The sequence below is a fragment of the Anas platyrhynchos genome, chromosome 4 (genome assembly GCF_047663525.1).
Source record: "Anas platyrhynchos isolate ZD024472 breed Pekin duck chromosome 4, IASCAAS_PekinDuck_T2T, whole genome shotgun sequence".
NCBI classification, from domain to species: domain Eukaryota; kingdom Metazoa; phylum Chordata; class Aves; order Anseriformes; family Anatidae; genus Anas; species Anas platyrhynchos.
Genome location: NC_092590.1, coordinates 4,198,556 through 4,225,500, shown reverse-complemented (window position 1 = coordinate 4,225,500; position 26,945 = coordinate 4,198,556). Strand labels below are relative to the sequence as shown.

The window sequence follows — 26,945 nt, the reverse complement described above, 5'->3', positions numbered from 1 at the left end:
GGAAGACAGGATTAGAATTGTATCAACAATAGAAATAATTAAAAACATAGGATACAGTTCAGTAGAGAGAAGTGAAGGATAAGATAATCAGGAATAACCAGTTAAACAAAAAGAGGATGAGAAAACAGTTGGTTTCTTAAATCTGAAGGAGCAAATCTGGGTAATGGATCAGAGCTGAATGAACTTTAACAAAATCATTTGTTGCAAAAATGAGGAAACCTGCACTGATATTCCTGAACAGGTCTGGAGCCTACAGTGCATACTACACCAGGTCTGTATTTCCTACAGCATTGCAGCTGAATGCCTCATTTTGTAAATAGCCATTTGAGAAAGAGTTGACTCGATCAGATGAGACTGCAGGAGGGAAAGAGATCAGAAGTCTCTGTCCACAAAACAGTAGAGTGACAAGAAATACAGCAGCAGTCTTCCCAGACAGCATAGACTGTTGGAGAAGAGAAACAAATTCTGAATGCTCGTGGTGAGCAGAATGAAGTATATTTCTCTTGTAGTCTGTATAAAAAGTAGCAGTTATAAATTCCAGCAACAAATATTCAGACTGCAGAGGAGGCAAAAAAAAATCTAACTGTTAAGTACCATGAAGTCTGGCATGGATTGCCCAGGTATGTTGATGCATCTCTAGCACTGCATGTTTGTGGGTTTGACACAATGTTAGGGATGGCATCAGGATGAGGATAAGTTAGACAATTTGATTAGTTCTTTTTGACGATTCCATGGTAAGGTTCAAGGCCATAGAAAATCATGATGTAGTGAAAACACACCAGTATCAGTAATCAAGCTCATACCTGTAGATTGGAGTATGGCATGGTATATGCATGTGTGTAGCTCTTCTTCACTTCAGATGAGCAAAATTTGGCCTGATCATTATTTTAAAAGGACAAAAAAAAACAAAACAAAAAAAAAAGACCACAGATTGCAGACTAAGCTCAGAGGCCCAAAAGTGTGGTGTGCACAGAAAATAAAGGCAAGGAACGTCCTGCAAAAATATAGGCTTTTAATTTGGAAGCAGTGTATGTATATAGCACAACATTTTCTATAACCATTAGTGTTTGTAAAGATTAGCTTGTCTTAGCAACCAGTTCTAAAAATGGAATGCAAGCTCACACTACCTTCATCATATCACATCCAGGAGGAAGTGATTTTGTTACTGTGCAGGCACTTCCACTGTATTCATTACAGCCAACTGTATCAAATAAGCGTGCAATAGTATGGGATGGCATTTCCTTTTCCATACCATTTCCATAGATAGGAGAGTGTAGCTAGTAATGTATTCTCTAAGGAGATAATAAATCACCTCTTGGGATTTTTTTAACAGTTAAAATCTCCATCATTTTCCTATGATACGCAATCACTGGGAAACGTGGATGTTAGAAGTGTTGCTTCTGCATTAGTCTGCAGGGTTCTAATTTCCTTTTCCTCATGTATCTGTCTCTGTTTCACGTGCGATCTGCATAATGTCATTGGTGTGGATACTATCCAGGAAGGAGAGTGACCGGCTTGTATCGTGGAACTGGGATGGCTCCTGGCACCAAGGTACCTGGAGAGGAACACCACGCGCTGTGTAACAGAGCTGAGGGTCACTGTGCAGCCGTGGTGCCCACATCTTTTGGTCCAACAATTCCAGGTAAAAATGGTCCATCATTATGAGAGAGCCATCATCGAGGCCCTGGGGCGTGTCCAGAGCAGGGCTCTGAAGCTGGTGAGGGGCCTGGAGCACAAGGCCTGTGAGGAGCAGCTGAGGGAGCTGGGGGTGTTGGGGCTGGAGGAGAGGAGGCTCAGGGGAGACCTCATTGCTCTCTGCAACTGCCTGAAAGGAAGGTGTGGGGAGCTGGGGGCGGCCTCTGCTCACAGGGAGCTGTGCCAGGAGCAGAGGGAACGGCCTCGAGCTGTGCCAGGGGAGGGCCAGGCTGGCAACGAGGAACCATTTCTGCCCAGAAGGAGCAGGCAGGCCTTGGGGCGGATTGCCCAGGGAGGTGGGGGAGTCACCGCCCCTGGGGGTGTTCACGGAGAGGCTGGACGCGGTGCTTGGGGACACGGTGCTTGGGGACACGGTGCTTGGGGACACGGTGCTTGGGGACACGGTGCTGGGGGCGGCGCTGGTGGCAGGAGGCGGCTTCTCCCGCCCGCCTCGCCCTGACTCTCAGCTTCCAGGCCCCGCTGCCCTCAACCGACATGGCCGCGGCCGCTCCTCCGCCACGGCGCTGCCCCATTGGCAGAGGGGGTGGAAGTGACGCGCGGTGGGGATCCCGGCGGCACGGCGCGGCGCGGCGCGGCGCGGCGCGGCACAGGGCGGCCCGGCGGGGATGAACAGCCGCCTGCAGGAGATCCGCGAGCGGCAGAAGCTGCGCCGGCAGCTCCTGGCCCAGCAGGTACCGACGGGCACTGCCCGCCCCGCCCCTTCCCTGCCCCGCACTCCCCCCACGCGCAGCGCCAGGTGCGGCCGTGCCGTTAACGGTCGGCGGCGGCCGTTGGCGCTGGGAGCGGGGCGCGGGGCGGCGGGGACCGGCAGGGCCTCGGGGCGGTGACCCGGGAGTCAGCTTGTGCCACCTCTCCTCCAGCTGGGAGCCGAAAGCGCGGACAGCATCGGCGCCGTGCTGAACAGTAAGGATGACCAGCGGGAGATCGCCGAGACCAGGGAGACGTGCCGGTCAGTACGGGCCTGCCCCCGCCGGCAGCAGGCAGCCCGCGGTGCTTTGTAACGCTGGCAAACGGCTGGGGGGGGTCGCTCTGCGGGCAGCAAAGTGGGAGCATGCCGCTCACGGATAAACGTGGAAGTCGGGGTGAAAGGCAGCGCGTTAATGTTTCCTGGGGTGCATCAAGCACGGCATCGCTAGTAGGTCGAGGGAGGTGATTGTCCCGCTCTACTCTGCGCTGGTGCGGCCTCACCTCGAGTACTGTGTGCAGTTCTGGGCACCACAGTATAAAAAGGACATGAAACTGTTGGAGAGTGTCCAGAGGAGGGCTACGAAGATGGTGAAGGGCCTGGAGGGGAAGACGTACGAGGAACGGCTGAGGGCACTGGGCCTGTTCAGCCTGGAGAAGAGGAGGCTGAGGGGAGACCTCATCGCAGTCTACAACTTCCTCGTAAGGGGGTGTTGAGAGGCAGGAGACCTTTTCTCCATTAACACCAGTGACAGGACCCGCGGGAACGGGGTTAAGCTGAGGCAGGGGAAGTTTAGGCTTGACATCAGGAGGGGGTTCTTCACGGCGAGGGTGGTTGCACACTGGAACAGGCTCCCCAGGGAAGTGGTCACTGCACCGAGCCTGTCTGAATTTAAGAAGAGATTGGACTGTGCGCTTAGTCACATGGTCTGAACTTTTGGGTAGACCTGTGCGGTGTCAAGAGTTGGACTTGATGATCCTTAAGGGTCCCTTCCAACTCAGGATATTCTATGATTCTATGATTCTAATCACTCGCATCCAAACTCTTAATGAGATGTGTGTTTGTTTAGTCAAAACCTCTAACAGCAGTTCACAAATCAAGGCTCTTGTGTTAGAAAGTTACTGTGAAGCTGAACTGAGGTGTTATTTTAGGCTATGCTGCCTGTGCTGTCCCACAGCTCTCACTAAGAGCAGTTACAGTGCAGTTTAGTTTAAAAGTTCTTACGGTTTGAGAGACGGGTTCAGTTAAAAACCAGGATGGAGTTGCTGGTGCTTATTGATTCTCACATGTAAGTAATGCAGATTTTTGTGTGTGAGCAGGCCCAATTTGTGATAGGTGCTGCCTCAGCATAAGCTGTACCTGTTAGAACAGGAGAACAAGGAGACGAGGTAGCTGTTGTCAGGAGTCCTATCACTAGGAAGTTGTACTTGTGTCAAGTATTCTGAGAGGGGAACAACGTCCCCTATGTGAAGTTTCAGAAGCACTTCAAACTAATGGAAGCAGGCAGCTAAGACAGATCTTCAGCGATATCAGAAATGTTCTCTCTGTAGTGTCAGAAGCTATTTTATATGAGGATTTTTATGCATGCTTTTAGGGCTTCTTATGATACCTCTGCTCCAAACGCAAAACGCAAATATCCAGATGAGGGAGAAGCTGATGAAGAAGAGATTGAAGAGTATAAGGTAAGACAAAAAGGAAAAAGTGACTTTTTTTTCTCTGGTGCTCATGCTTCCCTGAGAGGCTCAAGAAAGTGTGTGTATGTGTACACGTATAAATACAAATAAATGGGATGTGTATAGGTTCTTTAAATACTCATGAGGGCTGAAGTAGTTGCTAAGCCATTCTCCATCATATTAGAAAAGTCATGGTGGTAGGGTGAAGACCCCAGCAACTAGAGAAAAGGGAATATTACACCAATTTTTAAGAAGGGTTATAAGGAGAACATGGGAACTACTGAGCAGTCAGCATCACCTCCGTGCCTGGTGAGATCATGGAACAGATCCTCCTGGACGTTACAATAAAACGTGTGGAAGACAGGGAAGTGACCAATCTAGCAGCCTTTTGCGGTGGAGTGACTGCATCAATGGACAAGGGAAGAGGTACTGATGTCATCTACCTGCATTTCTGTAAAGCTTTTGATACAGTTTTCCACAGTATTGTTGCAACTAAATTGGGGCGATGTGGGTTTGATAGATGGGCTGCTAAAGAGTATATGATTGTCTGCATGGCCGTGTCTGGAGAATTATAGTCCAACGGGAAGCCACTAATTAGAGTGGTGCCCCCCAAGGGTCTGTGCTGGGGCCAGCGCTACTGAATATGTTTATCAGTGATGTAGATGGTAGGATTGAATGTGCCTTCAGCAGGTTTGTGGGTCACAGTAAGCTGAGTGGCGCAGTTGATACGTGAGAGGGAAGGGATGCCATCCAGAGGGACCTCGTGGACTTCCCGAAGTTCACAGTGGCCAAGTGTAAGGTCCTGCACCCGGGCTAGGGCAATTCCCGATGTCAGTGTAGAGATTGAGAGCAGCCCTGCAGAGAAGGACTTGGGTTACTGGTGGATGAAAAGTTAGATATGAGCCAGCACTGTGCGCTTGCAGCCCCAAAAGCCAACCATACCAGGGGCTGCACAAAAAGCAGCATGGCCAGCAGGGTGAGGGAGACAATTCTTATCCTCTGCGCTGTTCTTGTAAAACCCTACCTGGAACAATGCATCCAGTTCAAGATGCATCCACAGTACAAGAAGAACGTGGATGTGCTAAAGTGGGACCAGAGGAATGCCACAAAAGTGATCAGAGGGTTGGAGCACCTCTCTTAAAAAGGGTTGAGAGAATGGGAGTCGTTCAGCATGGACAAGGCCTCTGGGGAGACCTTATAGCAGCCTTTCAATATATAAAGGTGGCTTTTAAGAAGGTGGGAGAAAAACTTTGTAGCAGAGTATGTGGTGATGGGACAAGGGGCAGCAGGTCTAAACTGAAAGAGGGTAGACGTAGGTTAGTTGTGAGGAAGAAATTTTTTCATGATGAAGATAGTGAGGCACTGGAACAGGTTCCACAGAGAAGCTGGCAATGCCCTATCCTTGGAAGTGTTCAAAGTCAGGTTGGGTGAGGCTTTGAGCAACCTGGTCTAGCAGGTGTCCCTGTCCATGGCATGGCATTAGACTAGATGATCTTCAAGGTCCCTTCCAACCGAAACTGTTGTATGACTTGTGTGATACGTCCTTCAGTAACATCTTCCTTGGTATTTTCCACTGCAAAGACCTTAGCCAGCATGTTTCTCTCCAGATGTGCTTTAGGTACGTTGCATTGGATGCTCACCAGAACCTGCTGTTTGGAAGTTCATTTAGCACTGCTCCTTGGAGAAGGTGGGTTCAGGTGGTAGTGCCCACAGGGAATGATGGAGTGCCGCTGCTGGTTGTCTTGTGTGGGAAGGAGTGGTAAAATGTGCATGGCTACACAAAAAAATCTCCAGCAAAATTTGTGTCAGAAGAAAAGCCTGCACGGGTCATTAGATGAGGTATGGGGAAGCTGAGGGTGTCTTCCAGCCTCCCTGCCAAGTGCAAAATAATGCTGTGTTGTATGAAAGGACGAATGAAGAGATCTTAAGGGAGGGCTAGTATGAGGCTTGGTTCAGGGTATACCTTAAGTGTCAAAAATAACCAGGAAAAGTTCAGTTGGGGTGGAAAAAAAAGCCTCCATGGTCATTGAAAAATGAGTGGTTGTCCAACTCTAATGCCCTTCATTTTTCAAATAATCTTCCAAGTGCTGTTTGATAGCTATCTTGTTTCATATCTAATGTAGTACTTTGGCTAACATAGCAGAGGAAGGAGGTTAAACAAAAGAACAATTATGATACAGCTGTCTTTCTAATTTGCTTTGTATCTTGTTGCAGCAAGTGTCTTCCCTCTCCTTTTTTTTTTTTCTTGTCCTCATAATCTTGCTTCTGTGATTATGTAGAATCAAGCTCAGTTTATTTACGAGATATATAATGTCTGCTGTTCCCCTGGACACCTAAAAATAGATACATTTATTTTTTTATAGTGAGGTTACATTTGTCTTCAGTTTTATTAAGCTTTCAATAGTACTGTCTTATTAAAACCAGAAGTAGATGTATGACAGGACATTTTTGATGGCTAAGTGTTGAGGTCTATCTGTAAGTAGAAAGACATTTCTTTTTTAATGTGCTAAGTGGTAGTCTGTAGATCATGTTTAGCAAACCAATTAAATCACTGTCTCGAAAGGATTTTCAGAGTGCACGCAATATTTGTGAAGTGCTCATGAGCACATGGTCACATGTGATCAGTTCATATTTCTTTATACCTTATCCATTTTTCACCAAGTATGTGGTTAAACAATTTTTTGTGTGTAGGTGTGATATATGTGGCTAAGTCACTTCAGTTGTGTTTAGCATATGAATCTTGTCATTAACATGGAGAAACTTACCCTGAGGTGGGCTGTAACCACTTACGGGGGGGTCAAGCTCTTGCTATGTTATTGGAATTGGAAAAATAGTAATGCTGTCTCAGATCAACTTCAATCTGGCCGATGAATAGATTTATGGAACATGAAATGCACAAGTTGAAAATCTATAATGGAGCCAACAACTGCTTTTTGCAGACACTGTTAATTCCATTTTGGCAAGGAGATGAGAACATGGTAAAATCCTGTATGTTTATATAACCTTTTTGTTAGTACTTTGAGCAAGTTTAAATCTAGTCTTGTAATATGAACTAGTCTAAAAATCTAAATACTTCGGTTATCGAGCCTGATTGGATTGAACTTAATGCATGTTAGAAGAAGCAATAGTAGCCTTAGCTACCAGCATTACGGACAAATTTTACAAGAGTGTCCATTTTGTTAGTAAAATTAGAGGTAAATATTTCTGACGGGAAGTGACTGGTACATCTGTACAACCCTGACTTGCTGAATTGTTGGGTTCTGCATGAGGCAGCCAGTCAGTTCTTTGTAGGCTTTTTGATTACTGGGGGGAAGTCTAAGAGCAGGATTTGTTGTGAAATTTGTTTGTTGAAGAAAATTTGTTTGTTGAAGTGTGTTAATCTCAGCCAGTTAGGAACTTCTGATGCAAAGACATGGGTTTTTGTTTGTTTGTGGTAGAATAAATGTTAAGTTATGGTGGTGGTTTTTAATAAGCTTTTGTCTCGTGAAAATAAAGGGCTATGTAGTGAAAAAGAAGATGGGATGTTTTTCTTGGTAAAATGCCAGGATTTCTTTTTATGGTTGAAAGAGTCAAAAACTTGTCTACTACAAGTAGAGGGGAAAAAAAGAAAAAGAAAATGACCACGGACCCAGAGACGAGGCTGTGTTGAGTCCTGTCCATAGGTCTGAGACATTTCCATTCTTGATTCTTTTGATTATTTGGAAAAAACAAAACTCAAATGTAAGGAGGTTTTGCTCTTATATCAGTATTTTGTAAATTGTTGCATCTGAAGTATTATGTTTGTTTAATTTAATGTCTCCCGATTAAATGTTAGTCTGCATGAAAAGTTCTTTTTGAAATCTGTTAAAATCCCAAATTTATAATCAACTTTTTATGTCACAAGAATGTTGTGAACTGGAAGGAGATGGAGCAGTTAAATGAGGCGGGATCTTCATTGATTGGTAGTCTGTGGTGTTAAGACAACTCCTTTGCATCTCAGTTTTATCATGTCCTCAATTTGACACTCGTATATTTTTAGCAGTGCTAGCTGTCTGACAGTGTAAAATACAGTATTCTTTTCATAAAGAAGAAAGGGAAGGCAGAAGGGGGTATTCTTCACGAAACTAGAAGAAATCTATTGTAGAGCCTAAAAGAAAACAGATCCTTCTGTCTGATCCACAAAGCTGACTTTACAAGTACCAGAATCACAGTAGGATAGAGAAACAGAGTATGCAAAAAGAATAAAAGTTTAGTGGAGACGAAATCAAAGTAAAAGACTATTTTCTATTAAACCTTTGTAGGTCTTTCAAGCTGCCACAGTAGCATCCAGCTGCATGTGAAGCTCCTCACTGTCTTAGTTGCATGTCATGGAGCAGTCTGCTTGTCCAGCTGCCCGCTGGCAGATTGACTTCTGCCTGGGAGCTGGGCTCTGCACTGCACACCACAGAGACGGGGGATGTGGGACAAATGCTTCACTAGCAAAAATGAATAGTGGAGATTTTAAGGTCAGAGGGTTCAGCTGTGGTTCTGAAGAACTTGTACAGTACTTGTGTTTTTGTCAAACCATAACAGTTGTGCCAGGATTAGTTTGAGCTCCCTAGCCTGTAACCGAAAGTGGTGGGTACTAAGACTAGGCTATCTGCTGCCCCTCCCAGCGTGGCTGCAGGCTTCTGGGAGCTGTGATGCTCCATCTCTCCCCTTCCCCAGATGTAAAAACTTCATCAGTTTTGCTTGTACCCATATAAATGTCTGCTGTCAACAGTGTCCTGTGGCAAAGAGGCCCAGAGTTTTACCTTTTTGCTAAGTACAATATTACACATCCTTCGAATTTGCTGTCTGCAAGCCTGATTTGATACTTTTTTTTTCACTTGGTTTCTGCAAGCAGTGGTCTGTGAGCTTGGAATGCCTCCTTGTCATTGTTCGGGATGCCGAAATAATCTTACTCTGTTGAATCTTCCTAATTGCATAATGTATCTTTAGTCATCTGAAAAAACTGTGCATTTAAAAATTGTGGTTAGCTTTTGTTTCCCCAACTTAGCAACAATAAAAATTGTAAATCCAGTACAAGAACGTCCTATCTTGGACTGTTGTTAATATCATTCTGTATCTGTTTATATTGTGCTTTGCCATTGGAAAGTTGATATGTTTTTTCTTTGCAGCTGCAAGATTATGTTTTTATTTATTATAAAGGCATAAAGAGGGCTGGCATGACTCAGAAGTAGGTATCTAACAAGTGCTTACCACCAGAAGGCTAAGATTTAGAGGAAAATGGGAGAGGGAAAACAGGTGTTATCTTAGGATCACACAAGCAGAATTTAGTAAAACTTGAGCTTTCTGCTTTTTTTGTTTTTTCCCCTGAATAGCACTTGCTGGTGTTTGTCTGCTGTTCCTTCAATTTACTTGTAAATACTACTGCTACTTCTGATAATAATATTTTTGGGGGGAAGGCGTCTGGTTAAGGAAGACAAAAAAAAAAAAGTCTGTCGCCCTAAGTTACTCTTTTTATCTAACAAAGTAACTGGGGAGATGGGGAAGAGAGGGAAAAGTCTCTGACCTGTTAATTTTGTGAGGCGTTTCAGAAGTTGGTTCTAAGCTCCAGCTTGGAAAGAACACAGAACTTACATGTATTTCACAATTTTAACAGCTGGAGGGATCAAAACAGGGAGAACTTCTTGTTCTGTTTTTTTTTTGACAAACAGCTTATTTACTATAGGGTAAATGCAAAGATAGTGAGAGCCTCTTCTATGCATCTTTTGAATTAACGTGTGGTGGTGGGGGGGAGTTGTTTTCTAAGAGAAATCCGTCTTTCTTAAGAAACTAAATGTCCATCTTAAAACGTCTTTTCTTTGTATTTCAGCCTTGACACGGCTTTTCTCATACAAAGCAGTATATTAACTGATTAAGTTTTCTGTTGTAATCAGCAGTGTATGAAAGAGTATGTGAATCCTACTCAAATATGATAGATGATGTTATTCACTGGTTCTCCATTTTTATTTACATATAATGGACTCTTTCAGAATGAACAGAAAAAACAAAGTGACATGGAGAGTCTCTTTTGTTTCTGTTCTCTATGAATACTGCATTGGAAGTTCAGAGTGTGTCAGTGTGACAGACCTCCGAACTCAAGAAATCTGTTGAATGGACAATCGGTGACATTAACTAGGGAAGAAATTGTGATAAAATTCCTCCTTCCTGCTCATTGTGAGACTGACAAGTAGGAAGTTGAAAGTTACTTTTCAAAAAAGTCCAAATGAAACGTGATTTTGTACCATGTAGTGTTTCTTCATGGTGTGGACTATAACAGATCTATATACGTATAGGGAGATGGTTTCAGCTGCTAAGGTGAAAAAGATTGTACTAATGAAGAACTTCAAAAAAATCTATACCTCACTTTAGTTCAATGAGTGAAAAAATGTTGGGACAAAAATTGAAGTTCTACACCTTGGTGTCTAGAAATGAGTGGTTTCTTATTTTAGTCACCTGACCCCTTTTCAGTAACCCTGTCATCAGTGGTGAGAGGCAGAGCTTTTTGGCTACAGGTTATTTCCTCCTTCACCCCCAATACAAAACTGTTCTTGAACCATTCATGATGCACTGTTACAAGAGACTTATGTTTGTAAACAGCTCGCTCAATTCATTAAGAAGCAGAATCATAACAAGGAGAGATACAGCATGATCTTATGCACCTCTAAAATCTGCTTTGTTTCCCAGGATGAAGTAGAGCTGCAGCAAGATGAAGAGAACCTGCCCTACGAAGAAGAGATTTACAAAGATTCCAGTACCTTTCTGAAGGTGAGCAGTTTGCGCAATTAGAACTCTAGTCAAAGACGGTGTAGCTGTGTTAGACTGTTTCAGCAATTTATTATATTTGAAACACAGCCTTAAAGGTTGAAGTAATAAACTGAAATTCACAGGTTCTCCTGAAAGATGTAAGAGTGACAGTGAGCAGTAGTAATGGGGAGTCTGATTTGGGAGGAAGAATGCGACAGTCTCCAATAGTTTGGCTTACAAAGGCATGTTGAAAAAAAAAACACGTTACTTTCTCTTTTATCAGACTAATGCATGCAGTGTCTGTGTTTAGTTATATCACTGTAGTTCTCACTGAAATCCTTTTGTTCTCTAGGGTACTCAGAGCTTAAATCCCCACAATGATTACTGCCAGCATTTTGTGGATACAGGACACAGACCCCAGAACTTCATCAGAGATGTTGGTATGTCATACTAACTGATTGATATTACTTCATTTTCTTCACTAGCACTTTGGTTTTTTTCCTTTCTTGATTTCTCACAGTTACTGGAAAATGTAGATATGCATGTATGTACTTCATTGTTTTGTCCCTCTGTGCATACATATCAATGTATAAATTCATGTGAATGATTTTTTTTAATCGTTTAGGAGAATATTAACCAGTCTATCTTGGGATTTTATTTGAAAGTATTTAACCAAGAAAATATTCTTAAAACTAAGCTTGATGAGGTAGATGAGTTTAATGAGCAGATTTTGAAGCCTTTGGAAATGTAACTGACTGACTTGTAGTTCAGCTGTTCCTGGGATGTATTGTCTCCAAGAATGCATGTAGAGTACAGATAATACTGAAGTATTCAAAGCAGTAAGCAATATGGATAATATTTACCAGCTAAAGTTTGTAACTTCTGACAACTCATTAGAAGTCCCAATACATTACTGCGTTTAGAGGATGTAATTTTTTAAGTTCATGTTTATCGGACCATTTAAGGACTTGTTCTTGAATTCTTAATTTATTAAGCCCAAATTTAATAGTTCCAAAATCGAGGGTCCCGTTTGGTCCTGTTTCCCAGAATGGGTGCGTAGTGGTTACGTGCTTTAAAACAAGGCAGGATACTTCCCTGTTTACCACTGTATGCAACATTTTATTCAGCCCGTATTTTATCATGATTACAATTGTCAGGGAAAGAATGGTGTGTATATAGGTGCCAGCCTAAAAAGGGGTTGTTTGCCTATCGACACAGTTGGTATTAGTTTTTCTTCTCTCTATTTTGTGAATGCTTCTGTAAAGCACATCAGGTTGTTTAGTATTAAAACTGTTTTGACTCAGTTATTTAAAAAATATCTTAATTTAAAAAATACCTGGGCCTCACAGTTACACGCTTGAGGTAGTTGTACATTATTATTGGAACTGAATATGTAAAAAGTGGATACCAGCCCATGTTATTTACTCTAATTTCTGTGCTGCATAAAGAATGGCATATTGGTTAGCGTAAGTCTTCTGCGTGAATGCTGAGACTGCTTGGGTGCTAGTTCAAAATTGGATGCTATGCCGTAAAAAGCTCTAGGGGAGGTAGTGGTCCCATAATACCGGGGAGAGACACTTAGCATCCTAGAGAATGCTTTTGCTTTGTGTTGTTTTGTTTTAAACAATTAAAGTTATCTTGATTGAAAATTCTTTTTTATCTGTTGCCTAGCTGCTGGTAACCAGCTTCCATTTCCACTGGTCAGGAGTATTTGACTTCCACTGGAAGGAACACAGTAGTGGATATCAGAACAACATGGTGGTGTTAGGGATTTGAGGGAAGAGATGAAAATAATTTGTGATTTCTTATACATAAGTAACTATGGAGACAGCAGGGATGCATACTAACAAATTCTTTTACCACTGTAATGCCTAGAGTTTGGAGTTCAGAAGTTTGAATTAAAGGCGAGGAGTCTGTTTTTGTTTTTCTCACTCCACTGAAGTAGTAAATGTGAATGATCATGAGACTTTGTAAATAACTCTAAAGCTGCTTGGGGACTGGGATGGTTACCTTTTCAGCTTCTGCTGATACTATTGTTAACAATAACAGAAATATACTCTTTCTGGCCACTTTTTTGGAGGGGAACTGTAGTATACTGATTTATTTTTATTTTTTTTAGAAACATTTACTGCAGAAAACCTAATTAGGCTTCTCCCTTGTGAGTTCAATACATGTAAAAAGTTTGAAAATTAGCAATCATAAAGCTAAGTCTTGAAATCCAATAAATAAATATACCCATGTTCAAGTCTCCACAACTTAGCTAAGTACTAGATCTCTGTATAAGGGGCTGAAGGGAATCAGCTACAACCCAATTGTTTCTGTAGAGATAGTCCTCAAAGATCAACTAAAACAATGGTGGAAATTAGTGTTAATTATATCTTAATATGAATTTATGGATGGGGGAACAACAAAATAACTTTCATCATTCTTCCACTATTCATTTAAATGAAAGATATTCCTTCTTACAAAAGGAGTTGTGAACTCTTGATCATTGTGGTGCTTTAGAGAAGACTAGAACATGGACACTGAATTCATTAATATCCAGCTGCAGTAACCATAACTAACTGGGTAAAGGCAGAAAGCTTTTAAGTACTGAACAAGAATCTGCTTTGAATGGTGTGGTTTGTTTTAACAAAAAATAAAATAAGGCTAAGTATTAACGTGTTGACTTCATGTTTTCTTCTTCTTAGGCTTAGCAGATAGGTTTGAAGAATATCCAAAACTTAGAGAGCTCATCAGATTGAAGGACGAGCTGATATCTAAATCTAACACTCCTCCCATGTAAGTGTTCTTGTGGAAAATACCTTTATTCTCCAGACTGGTTTGAAGTTAGCTGTGTGCTTTGTAAATTTCTATCTTTAGCACCTGTTCAGATTTTACATTTTCTATTTCTGTTTGTGCATACAAATTAATTGAAACTTCAGAAGATTAAAATCAGTTTGTTTTCATTAATCTATGCGTTTAATGCAGTATATAAATGTCCTTCCAACGTGTGATTATTTACAGCATGTGAAGCTTTATTTTTTTAAGACTGAGCTGCCAAGTGACTGAGCTGCAGGTTTTTATTTGGGAACTGAAAGGAATGTAACGTATGATCATTAATCTCTTTGTATTGTGTAGTCTATGCTAACAAGAAAACCTTCTAAAAATTGGCCTCAGTGTAACCTTAGTTGTTCTTTTAGAAGTGATTTTATATAATATTCAGCTTAGTTTCTATTCATTCTTAGTGTCTATTAATCAGATGTTACTCTGCAGTTTAAGACCAAAAAAGTTTAGGTTGGCTGGAAATAATTTGTCCTATTAACTTCAAATTACCTCTCAGTTTTTTGCTGAGAGCTAGATGCAGTATAAGCATGCAGCAAGTTACTCCCAGGAGTTTGAACCTATCTGAATGTGAACCTTATGCTTTTAAAATGCAATCCTAATCTGTACTCAGAAAAACAGCATTATTTCATAAATGATATGAAAAAACTTGAAGGGATTGTTTAAACAGTTGAGACACAAACTGTGTAACCCAACTTGCTATTTTGAAATTAGATGCATTTTTGCATGCTTAGCCTGAAAACAAAAAAAAGGGAAAACTTGTAATCAAATGCTACATTCTGATAGGAGTGAATACATTCACAGAATAATCATCTCTTCCAGATATATTTTTGGGAGGAAGGGTGGTGGTAGTCTGCTAATCAGACGTTTTGAAACTAAAGGTATTGGGGGAACAGGGTATCATTGTTTTGGATAGTGATAAAACAGTACCTAGTGGGCCGGTGTAGATGCCAGGCATAAGGGTGAGTTTGAGCTTATTTAAGTAAACAAACTTGTTAGGGAATTATGCTTTTACTACGTGGATAGAGAAATAAATTTATATTATGTGAAAAGTAACCACGTTTCCAGTATTCAGAATCTTTTCAACATAATATAAAACAAATGCCAATTCTAAAAATATGCCACTTTTCTGAAGTGAAGCAAACCAGAAGTCTGTTAGCCTGCTAGTGAGTTGATGTTTAACTCAAATGTTGATGTTTTCTCCTATATCGTCCATGGAATGTACGAAATGTTCGGTGATTCTTTAGAAGATATTGCTGTACAGTCTATCTAGGTATCTGTTTACTGCTTGTGAAGTAGAACCCTAAAAATGTTTATTGAGAGAAAGACTACTTTTAAAAAAGTGTAACGTAACAGCATCCAGTCTAGGTTAAGCAAGAATGCTTTATGCATCTTCCTTGTGTTTAGTGTGTTTAAGCTTTCGTGAACTAAATGGTAGTCTCTGCTCTTAACTTGCTATGCAGAAGTGCTATGTGGAGTCTGAGTTTCAAAGCAGTGTTGTAACTTCTCCAAGCAATTGATCATCTTTTGTTTAAATAGGTACTTACAAGCAGACTTGGAAGCTTTTGATATTAGGGAACTGAAGTCCAAATTTGATGTGATTCTCTTGGAACCACCACTGGAAGAATACTACAGAGAGACTGGCATTACTGCCAATGAAAAGTGCTGGACCTGGGATGATGTAAGTGTTTTTCTTGCTATGGAAAGGATTTCATACATGTACTTAAGGATTAGTTTGAGGACTTAAGTTGGTAGCAGAATGTTTTAGAGATGTGTTTAAACTAAAATGGGATGTGTTTCAAAACCAAAAGTCTAGATTCTTATAAAAAATAATTTTTATATCATATTGTATGCCTACAGTGTTTGTGTTAAAAGACATTTCTTTCCCCGAGGAGTTTAAGGAATTAGAAATACCATTTTATTTTACCTGAGCCTGACGGAAAACTTAAATGTACTAAGTGGATTTTCTGTCTACTCCCAAATTCAGAGTTTCCTTTTCTCTTTGATTTTTGCTGTTGAAATTCACAATATCTCCACTGTAAATAATCCCTTGTTTCTTTAAATTCTTGAAGAGGTTTCTAAAGTATGCTTTTTAACACAGTAATCTTTCATCAAAAGAGTAGATGAGTATATGTCACTGACATACCTTCTTTCTCTGAAGTATTGGTTAGGTATGAAATTTTAACAATCCAATTGTAATCTTGAGAAGCCTGACAAAATAGATCAATCGATTATGATTTTTGTCTTGTATTTACATATTCCTTTACTACTTAGTCACCTCAAAGGCTTTTTGAATAAGGAGAAATCTCAGCGTGTAAGATGTGATCTTTCTCAAGATCAGTGTAGGTATTCTTGTTTTATTGAACTTCAGAGAATTGAGTTGCAGAAAAGATTTAAAAATTGTTCTAGTAGTAACGCATGTGGATGTAAAGAAGAAAACAGTCAAGACTTAGTGATACATAACTGTTTTATATCTGTACCTTTTCTATAAAGTCAGCTCTAGAAATGTAGGGTGAGGCCTAGAGGCCTTGAAGTACTGAATTTCATTAAGCACAGCAATTTGATGACACAAAGCATGCTGACAAGCTTAAGTATTCCTTCACTTGGGCATAGAACAAAAAATCTTGTAATGCTAACGTTGAATACCAGTAAAGTGGTCCTAGTCTATATACATGTATATACATTTTACCCATTTATATACAAAGAAACCACAAGAAAACAGAGCATTTCTAGTAGTAGAGCAGAATAGCTGATTAAAAACTGTTCGAGTAACCATGTCAGGAATCCTTAGATTCATGCACGTTGGTTGGAATACACAGTTAATAAATACATATTATTCAGAGACCCTGTTTGAAACGTATGCAGACTGTGTCTGTGTTAGCAGCTGATTTGTCACAATACAAGTGAATCATTGGATTAAAGCAGCTGTAGTGGAGATTTTTCTCATCTGTCTTCTATGTAGTTTGGAGGAGGGAGGGTTATGTGGGGGACAGCTTCCTTGTAGATTAGATTGAGTTTGTCTCCTAAAGCCAAAACCTGTGAGTATGTAACTTCACAAGTGAATCAGTCAAACTAATCAATCAAGTGAACAAAATAAAACACAGTCCACCTTAAAGGAATGAATTTGAAAACAAAGGTATTCATACCTGTACTAATAGGTTAGGTGTTAAGGAATGTTAAGGACATGTTAAGGAACAGGTAGCTTCTGTGTTAGCCATCCCGTTATGTCAGGAAAAAAATGATGCCTGGCAGTGTTGTCTGACGGAAAAAATATTTTGTCCTTACAGAAAATCTAGAAGTTTTCTTTCTTTTTTTTTTTTGAGTAAGGAGTCATCCTCTTAGTCATGAGTTGTATCGTCTTAGACTGCCTTCTACTGCATTATTTTTCTTAACAGTGATGCTTAATGAAGCTATGAAGCTTGATTTGATGTGTTGGCAAGTTACAGATGAATCTCTTCAATTTGTACTGAGAAACAGCTGCTTTGCATCTGAAGTTATTTCATCCTGCATGTTTCTCATTTGTTATTGGTGATCCACTGTCCTGATAAATTCTTACTTTTTCTTTTTCTGAAAGTGAAAATGGAGAGAATGTCTTTTCTATATGATAATAGGAATAAGGCTGTGTGTATTTTTTTTATTATTTTTTATTTTAAACATGTTTTCATAAGCTTCATACAAGTGACTTCAGGGCTCAAAAGAATCAGAGTACCCCTGTTCTGTTACTAAATCTTTTTACTACCAAAGAATGATGCAATTAAGCAGTGGCTTAGGAAGAAAGTCACATGGATTGTACTAGTCTTTTAAGAATGGAATTTTATGTGCAGATAAAATTTATGCTAAAAATAACGATCAAGCTGATCATCAACTACACTGAAAATATACACGTACTGGTAAGTTAACTTGAACACCATGCTTTCTGGAAAACTATTTTAAGAAGATGGCCATAAAGATAATGCTATCTGAACTAACATCTTTAATTAAAAGTGCTTTCTGATGGTTTCTGTGATAATGCTTCAACACTTGTTAGCTATTTATCCTGATATAATTAGGGATTATATACAAAAAAAAAAAGTAAATATTTAATTCAAAAACATTTTATTACTAGATCATGAAATTGGAAATTGAAGAAATTGCTGCCCCAAGGTCATTTGTGTTTCTATGGTGTGGATCAGGAGAGGGTCTGGATCTTGGCCGAGTGGTAAGACAATGTTTTAATTCAATTTATCAGGGACATGCTTAAAAGTTTATTTTTATCTTTGACTTTCTCTGTATAGAATTCTCAGCTGCAAAGGCTCAGAGATATTTTCTTACTCTGGTAGAGGATATGTAATTTTAAGTGGATTAAATACATTTAAGTGGATCTGGCATTAACTGTTTTGATACTAAAATTTTCCAGATGAGTTGCTGTGACTGTGCAGAAGCACAATTCTTTCATGACTAGAAAGCTGTACTGCTGTCTTGGTTTTTGGTGCATGCATGTTGCCACAGGAACAGGTTGCCATGTTTAATGCATTTAAATCAATGGTTTTTAACAAGTCTTAAATTTTCTTATAGAAATGTGCTTTCTAGTAGAAATGTGCTGCTGTTTCATCAAGTGGGACAGAATTGTGTGTGTGGCACTGTTAAGCTCTTCTCTGCTGTAGTAAGCTGTGAGGTTTTATTACCCTGGAAGATCTTGGATTACTCTAAAGAGTAATCTTTGTGTATGCCAGGGTAGCACTGCTTCTTGTTGGGGCTGGTGGACAAAGAATTTCCAGTATGCTCTTATGTTGAAACATTCTTTTCTTAGTTTGAGCAGTTTTATTAAAAAACAATACAATGATTGTTAAAAGACTGTGTGTGGTTAGTAATCTGTTGGCTTTATCACTTATTTTTCATTCTGAGTTTGGTTAAAGTAGCTTTTATACATATGTATGATTTTGGTCATGGACTTGCTTATAGTAGCTGGGCAGTTCTTGACCACAGCCGTATCTGAAGGAGCTTAGATCTCTAATGCTGGTTATAAATAGGTATAAGATTATAAATTATAATTAAAAATCATTATTATTATAAATTATTATAATGCTAATTATAAATAGGCTTATGATTTCTTTGTTTGTTTTTAAATATAGGAAAAAAAGGACACAAAGTGATAGTAAAGAATCAGTAAAGTGATAGAAGTGATAGAAGATAGTAAAGTGATAGAATTTTATTTGGATGTAAAACACTACCTGATTGCAGGTATTAGTGGAGACAGGGCCAAGGCAGATGTTGTTTTGACTAGTTCTGATTAAATTTTTAAGCGTTACGAGGTTAACAAAAAAAAAGAAAATATGTGTGCCCAGTTCAGTAGGGAGTCTGTGCAGTAGTTAGATATTTAAAAAAAAAAAAAAAAAAAAAGAAAAAGGTGGTATGCAGACAAATCTGTGTGTGTATAAATTTTTTGTTTTGTTTTGACAACTTGACAAAGCATAGTACAGTCATGCCAGTGAAGTGGTTCTTTCATCTGTGACATATTTCTCTTCCAGATACCTTTTAAGAAAAGTCAAGTATCCGTATTAGATTTCAGTTTAGGTTACTTTAGTTTTTGGTGTACTATGAACTGTTTTGTGTCCGTAACATGTAGTGTCTACGCAAATGGGGTTACAGAAGATGTGAGGACATCTGTTGGATTAAAACAAATAAGAACAATCCTGGAAAGACGAAGACACTAGACCCTAAGGCTGTTTTCCAAAGAACCAAGGTAAAGGTTTGGCTCCATTCCTCTATTCCCATCCTGTCCCTTCATGCTCATCGAACACCTGGTGCTCCACAGCAGTTGGTGACCTGTTTTCAGGGAAGTGGATATCAAGGCTTCTTGGCAAGAGTTCTTTTCCACAAAGTGCATTATGTGAAAATATTCACATACAACATATTCACAGAATGCATGATGAACTTCTGTCCCCTTCTTGATTTCACTCAGCATGAAGTATAGAAGTTTCATCTACGTTTAATAATGCATTGTAGATTTCTGTTAGAATATTCTAAATGTGGTAATTTTGATTCTCATTGAAATGCAGATGGCTGAAGACGGTTTGTAGATTGAGGGAACAGGAATGAAATCCTGAGAGTGAGAATGGAAAAATGTATAGAAAATTCTACTGTACATTGTAGTGTTTTTGTCTTCTGGGTCATTTCAGTCATGGGTGAATAGTAAATGAGCACTATTAGTAAAACCTCTTGTATAACAACAAGCTTCTTTCCATACAAGAGGGGAGAAGAACATCTTTTGGCTGGAATTAAACTTGGCAGAAGATCTTGGCTGAATTTGATGTCTGAATCTTTAAAACTGTAGATTATAAATTGATGTAGTCAATTTATAATGATGAAAAATCACTCTGGAAGATTGGCTAATGGTTCTAAACACATATATTCAGGTATGTGCCCTGAACTTGAACCAGATGGAAGACTGTCAAGGACCATAGTTTAGTCAGCATCTTCCTGAAGATGACTATCATGCACAAGTGACAGAATCAGTCAGCTTGGTTTAAATTAAGGAGTTTCATAGGCATGTGTTGTAGATGATGTGTATTGCAAGAGATGCAGAGGACAACAAAAAATTATTCTGATTTAAAAGACTCAAATGTATATTATTCAAGACCTTAGAAAAAAGTTAATAGGATTAATGAACTACTTTGTGTATGCTGTAATATAACTGTGGCAGTTTTACTGAATGCAGAAAGTTGGCTGATAGTTTAGTGTCTTTAACCTCTGGACTCATTCTACATTCATTAATCATTCATTAGTGTCAAGCATCCTCTGCCCTGTCTCAGATTTTCAAGCTTTAAGAAGTATAAACTTCCCTTTAAAATCTTTCTTTGACTTGCATTTACATGAATCTGAAGTTTGTTTGAAAGTGTGTTGTATTAGCTATAAATATTTGTAAGTATAAATACCGTATGTTTATTGTATACAATATTGCAAATACGTGCAGCTTGCTCATGAGGGAGAGGCTAAAACAGGAGGATTTGGGGGGCACTTCCATGTCTTAATGGAGGAGAATAGTTTCTTGTATTAGGGAATTTCTGTGTTTATTGAACAAGGGTTGGGTTGAGGTCGCTACTTATGTACTAAACATGGAAAATTCAGCTAGATTATTTTGACTAAATAGCTCTGTTGTGCAAAATATATTTACCAGTGATTACAGTAGCAAATACTGTCCATCTGTGTTTAGTTCGGGCGTCTCTCCAGATGTAGGCTTTGTGCTGTGCTACCTGTTGTAGAATCTGCAGTGCTAATGAGTGACGTTCCATTTATTATGAAAATAAGGTGTTTTGGATAGTTCTCCTAAAGACTAGAATCATGAAGCTTTGATTGATGGGTAATTTATTTAGCAGTGTTCTAGCTTTTTATTTAGATAAATAAAATGTCCAAAAACCATGTAGCTTCCATGCAGTTGATCAACTGCATACATTTGATAGGTCACCTATTCTGCCTTTCGTATTTATTCACTAACTCTTAAAACCCTTGCCAAAAGTCTGGAAATGATTACATACATCTTCTACATCTTCTTTAGAGCTATCTGGTGACGGTTAGTAAATCAGGGTTTTATGGTATCAGGGAAAATAGCTCATTTGAGGTTTAGTATTCCCAGAAACAGAACTCTGAAATTAATATGTAGAGCCTGCATTTCATCCTGTTAGGGTGATTTCCTATTCATAGATCCTACGTACTAGTGAGTTCCAGAGATCTATAATGTTCTAGAGGAAAGGAAAGCAATGCTTGTTACACTTAAAGTACATTTTTAATGCTCACAGAATTGACTGAGATTGTACTGATAGCTTCATAGTGGTTTTACTTTTTGATGCAGCGATATCTTTTGGAAAGGAATCTGAGGATAAAAGCTATTTTCATAACAGATATGATATTAAAAAAAAATAGATCTGGCTTTCACAGCTTTGTGACTGAGAACTTTGGGAATTGTTTGTATGAAAAAAAGGTAGGATCAGAATGCTGATACAATAAACTGTTCTCTTGCTCTTACCTTTACCTAGCGCTTTCTTTTCTTATGGTGATTTCTCAGCTTTTCCAGCTTAAAGCAGTTCTAACTTTGCTGTAATTGAAGAAGTTCAAATATCCTACCTCATCCTCTGAGTTCTAGCACTTCATAGCATGTATTTTACCAAGCCAGGTAACTGGTGCTCTCTCAGCTTTGTTTTCAAACAGCCTTTTTGGTAGCTTCTGCTCATTCTGTTTTTCTAGTTCATGCTTTGGACACTTTCTGTATGGCGGTGAGATGTACTCTGCCTAGAATTTACTTCCCTTAACCCATGGGTGTCTGTGCTTTGGCAGCATGTGACGGGTGCTCTTCTGTGTTGTGTGTGTGTAGGAGCACTGCCTCATGGGCATTAAAGGAACCGTGCGTCGCAGCACAGATGGTGACTTCATCCATGCTAATGTAGACATTGACCTGATCATCACAGAAGAGCCTGAAATTGGCAACATAGAAAAGCCTGTAGAGATTTTCCACATTATTGAGCATTTCTGCCTCGGACGACGACGTCTTCATCTTTTCGGAAGGGACAGTACAATTCGACCAGGTACCTGTGATGTTTATTTTGTCAACTAGTTAAATTTTAGTTTGCTTCAGTAGCCCTCTTCTGTTATCTAAGACCACTTGATAGGTTCTGGTGGAAGCTGAGACAGTAATATTTAGTCCTTCTGCACTAGCTGCAACTTCAGACAGTGCAGTATAGATTTCAGTAAACCTTTTGAACAAGTTGTGGCATGAGCTAAAGTGTTTGTCCATCCTGGTGACTTTTCTGTAGGTACAATCATTAGGAAGTGAGAAGCCTGCTAGATGGAGAAATTCCCAGGTTTCCCTACCCTTCTGTTCCCAGACAACTAACCAGCCTGATGTTCTTCAACAGAGAAGGACTGAGGTGTCACTGGGACAGTATCAATGGGACTTTTCCATTAGTGGCAGTAGCATTGTATGGAACTGTACCAAGTGATACTACGGTTATAATTTCTGCTCTTAGTATTATGTTTAGGAACAAGTCCAAGTCACAGATTCGGGTACCACTATTTTCTGTTTTGTTTTATAAATACTCGTTTTTAGAACTAAATACTTACTTAAACAATAAAAACGATCTTCATGCTTTTGTGCTCTCCATATCCTAATTGAAGGTAAATGCTGAAATTGTGCAGTATTCTACTGGAATACCGAAATGTGGGTTTTTTGTCTTTCAAAGTCAGATTCTGTATATGTCATTCCTACTAAACTTCAATTTTTTGGACTTAATAGTGAAGTAAATATCACAGCAGCTATAAAAATTTAGATGTCTTTATCATGTGCAAGACAGCAACAGAACTCTCTGCTTGTAAAAATCATACCAGTGTCCTACAGAGATTTCCAGAGGTATGTCATAGGTCAGAGAATAGATTTCAAGGAGGTGTGTGTTTAATTTATGTGAAGATCTGTCAGTCATGAATCTGTGTTGTTTGGAAACTGTGACAAATATAATTTTTTCAGAAATAGCTTATTTTTTAACCAATGTTTTTTCACCTGTTCATGTGTTTAATTCATCAGTGAGTATAACAAAATTCAGCTGAGATTTTTTTCCCCACATGGCATGCATTTACACCTCAGGAGTGTGATTTCTTTTTCTAAACTGATTTTTAAATCCCTCTGAGCTTGGTGCTAGACCTGTTGTCGGTATCTCAAGAGCTAGTGTCTTACACTGGGTCCTTCATTTAGTATGACAGATAACGTGGAAATACATGGATTGGATTGAAGTGTACTGCATTTTATTTGTTTAGATGGTCAGGCTTTCCAATTTGTCATGCATGATGAAGTAATTTGCTGCAGGAGAGTACAGGCTACAATAATAAGATATATCTGGACACAGGTTTTGGCTTTTATATCAGTTGTCAGTGCCACTAGTCCAACGTGAAGTAAACACAATGGACCCGGTTCTTTCAGCTATCAGTGGTACTGGAATAGGGTCCCCGGGACAGTGCACACGGCACCAAGGCTGCTGGAATTCAGACACAGGGATTGATTTTTGGGTGGTACTGTGTGAAGCCAGGAGTTGGACTTGATGATCCCTGAGGGTCCCTTCCAGCTCTGGATATTCTGTGGTTCTGTGGGTGCTTGAGGTGACTTTGTACCTGATGTCATGGTAGTGTAGTCGTGCTTTACACGCTGACAGGTGCTGTGAGCGTTGGTCTCTGAACAATGAGTAGTAACAGCATGCCCATTTCAAAAATAAAGGAGATTGGAGGATGGAGAGGTAAAAATGCTGTGGTTTCACTTGATTTAGATTCTTCTAGCAGTTCTGTATAACACTGTTTTCTACCAAGTAGAGATGAATGGTTTGGATAGCAGAAGGGAAATGGATACGAGTCCAGCCGTGGTCTGTTTTACAAAACGTGAATGTTAATACCTATGATAGAAAAAATACTGCTTTTTCTTTTACTGTGATTGGAAAAAGTGTTGTATCAGTAGAGGAACCGTAGGCAATATTACTTAAGTACATATCACAGTACTGTTTTGGTTTTGCTCACACGTCTGCAGATCAGTGAGAGTAGTGGTTATTGGCTTTTCCTATTCTTTGGCTTGCCTTTGCTTTGAATTTTCATGGTGATGTCTCAATGTGGTTTGTGTCTTTTTTTGTTTTGTTTTTGTTTGGTAGAAATGCATTGTTCAGACATTACTTCAATGCTGTTGTAGGTGAATTCTCATAAGTTAGTGTCACAATGTCCTGTCTGTCTGGTTCAACATTTGTATTTTTAAATTTAGTGGTTATCCTGCTATTAGATTGTGTACTTTAAATCCCTTTATTCTTTGGGAAGTTGGCAGAGCATGGTGTTTTTTTTATTGATTAACACTTTGAGTAAAGGACTATTCAGTTTTGAATTTGTGAATCTCCATAGTGATCTATGAAGTATGAAAACCTAAGCAAATAGACCTTTTTTCTTTTATTCTTGTTTTCCATCTTAGCATGTTGTGAGATTGCTGAGCCACATTTTTCTTCATTAAAATGATGCAAATGAAAATTAAATTTCCTGTGACATTTTCAAGTAGTCAAGCCTTATTTTAGGTCCAAACCCAATTTCAGTTTATATTCTGAGGAGATAGGCATTTAAATCAAGTATGTTCCTTCCTCCTTGGTTCACTTGGTGAAGCTGAAGTGCTCACTGAACGTTATGTTTGTACATAAACAGGTTGGCTTAACTCTTTAAACTCTGTTTTCATCTCATGGGATTCAGCAGCATTAATATTTTGCTGTGTTTTCAAATGTGTGCTTACTGAATGCTGTGCTCCTGGCTGCAATGTCACAGTTGGTTCTTGGAGACAAAGTTAAACACCTTTTACAAAGGGGGGAAGAAGAAGAAGAGGAGATTATCTTTAAACTAGATGAATTTACTGGTCTGGTTTACAGTGCAGTCCCAGAGGGGCTGGAAAATGTAATGTAAGAACAAGTGAAAAGAACCAGGAAAGTGGTACTGTAAAACCACAGCCTGAATGTTCTCATATCAATATGTAACCAGAGGGGGGAAAAAAAAAAGCAACAAACCCAATCCAAAAAGCCTGTACAAGTGTCAAAGTAAAATATTAACTTTTCAACAACTGTGGTTTTTCAAGAGGTGACCTCTTCAACCTGTCCAGTACAGATGACATGTAGATAACAGTCTGTCCCCATCACTTGTGGTGGCCTTGAAGCACGAAGTTAGTGCTTTGGTTGACTCTTCTTCTATTCCTTAGGCTGGCTGACTGTCGGACCCACCCTCACAAACAGCAATTTCAACGCAGAAACATATTCTTCATACTTCACTACTCCAAATTCCCACCTGACCGGCTGCACTGAAGAGATTGAGAGACTTCGGCCCAAGTCACCGCCACCCAAGTCCAAGTCCGACCGGGGTGGTGGCGCTCCAAGGGGAGGAGGGAGAGGCGGCACCTCAGCAGGCCGAGGAGAGAGGGGCAGAGAGAGGAACAGAACTAACTTTCGGGGTGAGAGGGGAGGCTTCAGAGGGGGTCGTGGAGGTACCCACAGGGGAGGCTTCCCCACACGCTGACGCCTGCTAGGAAATCACTTCTTCCCGCAGTCCCTTGCCTCATCTCCAAACCTTTTTCTTAGTCTTGTTTTTGCTAAAGTGAATTATTTTGAGGACTCAAGCTAGATGACTTTTTAAATTGTTTTTGGTGCAAGCAGTTCCGAATACTCTGCCTTTTAGTGACTGGCCTGGCACATCACCTCACTTTGCAGGCAGGATCCTGCACCTGACGGCACTAAGCTCAGCCTCCCAATGGCTTCTGTTGTCAAAGCAGGGAGCACCATCTCTTCAAGCCATGCACAGGACTGAAGCGAAGATACTTGCTGTTCCCTTATGAAACTTGCAAGCTGTGTTTGTTTTTTTTGACTGTCACTTTCTCCAAAACATGGATTCCTTTTCCTTCCTTGTAGGTCCAGGTTGGGGCTGATGTGCATTAATAGGATGGAATGGGCATAAAATGCAGTTCTGAATTGCATGGCAATAGCAGACTTACTCTCTTATTCATGGAAGAAAAAGTACTGTGTCTATACTGTTTTAACTTCTTTTAAACCAAGGAGCAAACTGAATAAATAGAATTCTATTTTTTCTTATTTGGTCTATTTTTCCCAAATTATTCCTGGGAATAGGGAACAAGTTTTAATTTTTCCTTTGTGAAGTACATGCACTCGCTTTTGATGTCAGTTGTGGGGAGAGTGGTGATTCTGTGCAGTCACGTGTTGTACTTTGTGAAAGCAAGAAGTTGTGCGTTTATATCCAGTCCAGAACTTGTACAGGTCTGGATCGTTTCTTGAGTAGGGATTTTCACTCAGCCTCTGGCAGTAATGGCCTTGTTCTTTGGTAGGGAAAACCAGTCCCACTGCAGACCAATTGCAATGTTTGTAGTAGAAAGACCTTGTTAGAGGCCATACTGGAAGTTGAGGTGATGTGAGGTGAGTGAGTGCTTCCTGAGCATAAGCAGCTGAACAAAGAAGGTGCAGTCATCAGACTGAGCACTTTGCTTTGCTTGTGGACCCCACCTGCATTGGGAATGGACTGTTGGTGATTAGCACTGGAGAGCAGCATGACAAGAAAGTGCTTCACTGCCATATGTACACTACTTGTTTTCAGCAGAGCTGCAACTCTGAGCTTCCTGGACAGTACTTGGTAGAGTGAATGAACCTGACTGTTGGCATCTCAAAATCTTAGGTATGGATTTTGGAAAATTGGTTCTTAAGTCCCAGTGTTTATCTGTTGAAGCCAAGCTTTTAAGTAACTGTCCTGTAAAGCAGCAAATTATT

The 26,945-nt window shown here is 39.8% G+C and overlaps 1 protein-coding gene across 2 annotated transcripts; it reads left to right on the top strand.

Annotated features, from left to right (window-relative positions):
- Positions 1–1,498: 1,498 nt before the first annotated feature.
- METTL14 (methyltransferase 14, N6-adenosine-methyltransferase non-catalytic subunit) lies at positions 1,499–26,258 on the top strand. 2 transcript variants are annotated; one of them, XM_038178989.2, is made up of 12 exons: positions 1,499–1,642; positions 2,170–2,387; positions 2,577–2,665; positions 3,996–4,083; positions 10,765–10,845; positions 11,177–11,264; positions 13,515–13,605; positions 15,187–15,328; positions 17,753–17,845; positions 19,253–19,369; positions 21,995–22,205; positions 25,376–26,258. In XM_038178989.2, the coding sequence occupies exons 2-12, from the start codon at positions 2,322–2,324 to the stop codon at positions 25,687–25,689; spliced, it is 1,380 nt and encodes a 459-aa protein (XP_038034917.1). In that variant the 5' UTR covers positions 1,499–1,642; positions 2,170–2,321; the 3' UTR covers positions 25,690–26,258. The 2 variants fall into 2 exon arrangements, with proteins under 2 accessions (XP_038034917.1, XP_038034918.1); XM_038178990.2 differs by having other exon boundaries at positions 1,503–1,962.
- Positions 26,259–26,945: the final 687 nt, after the last annotated feature.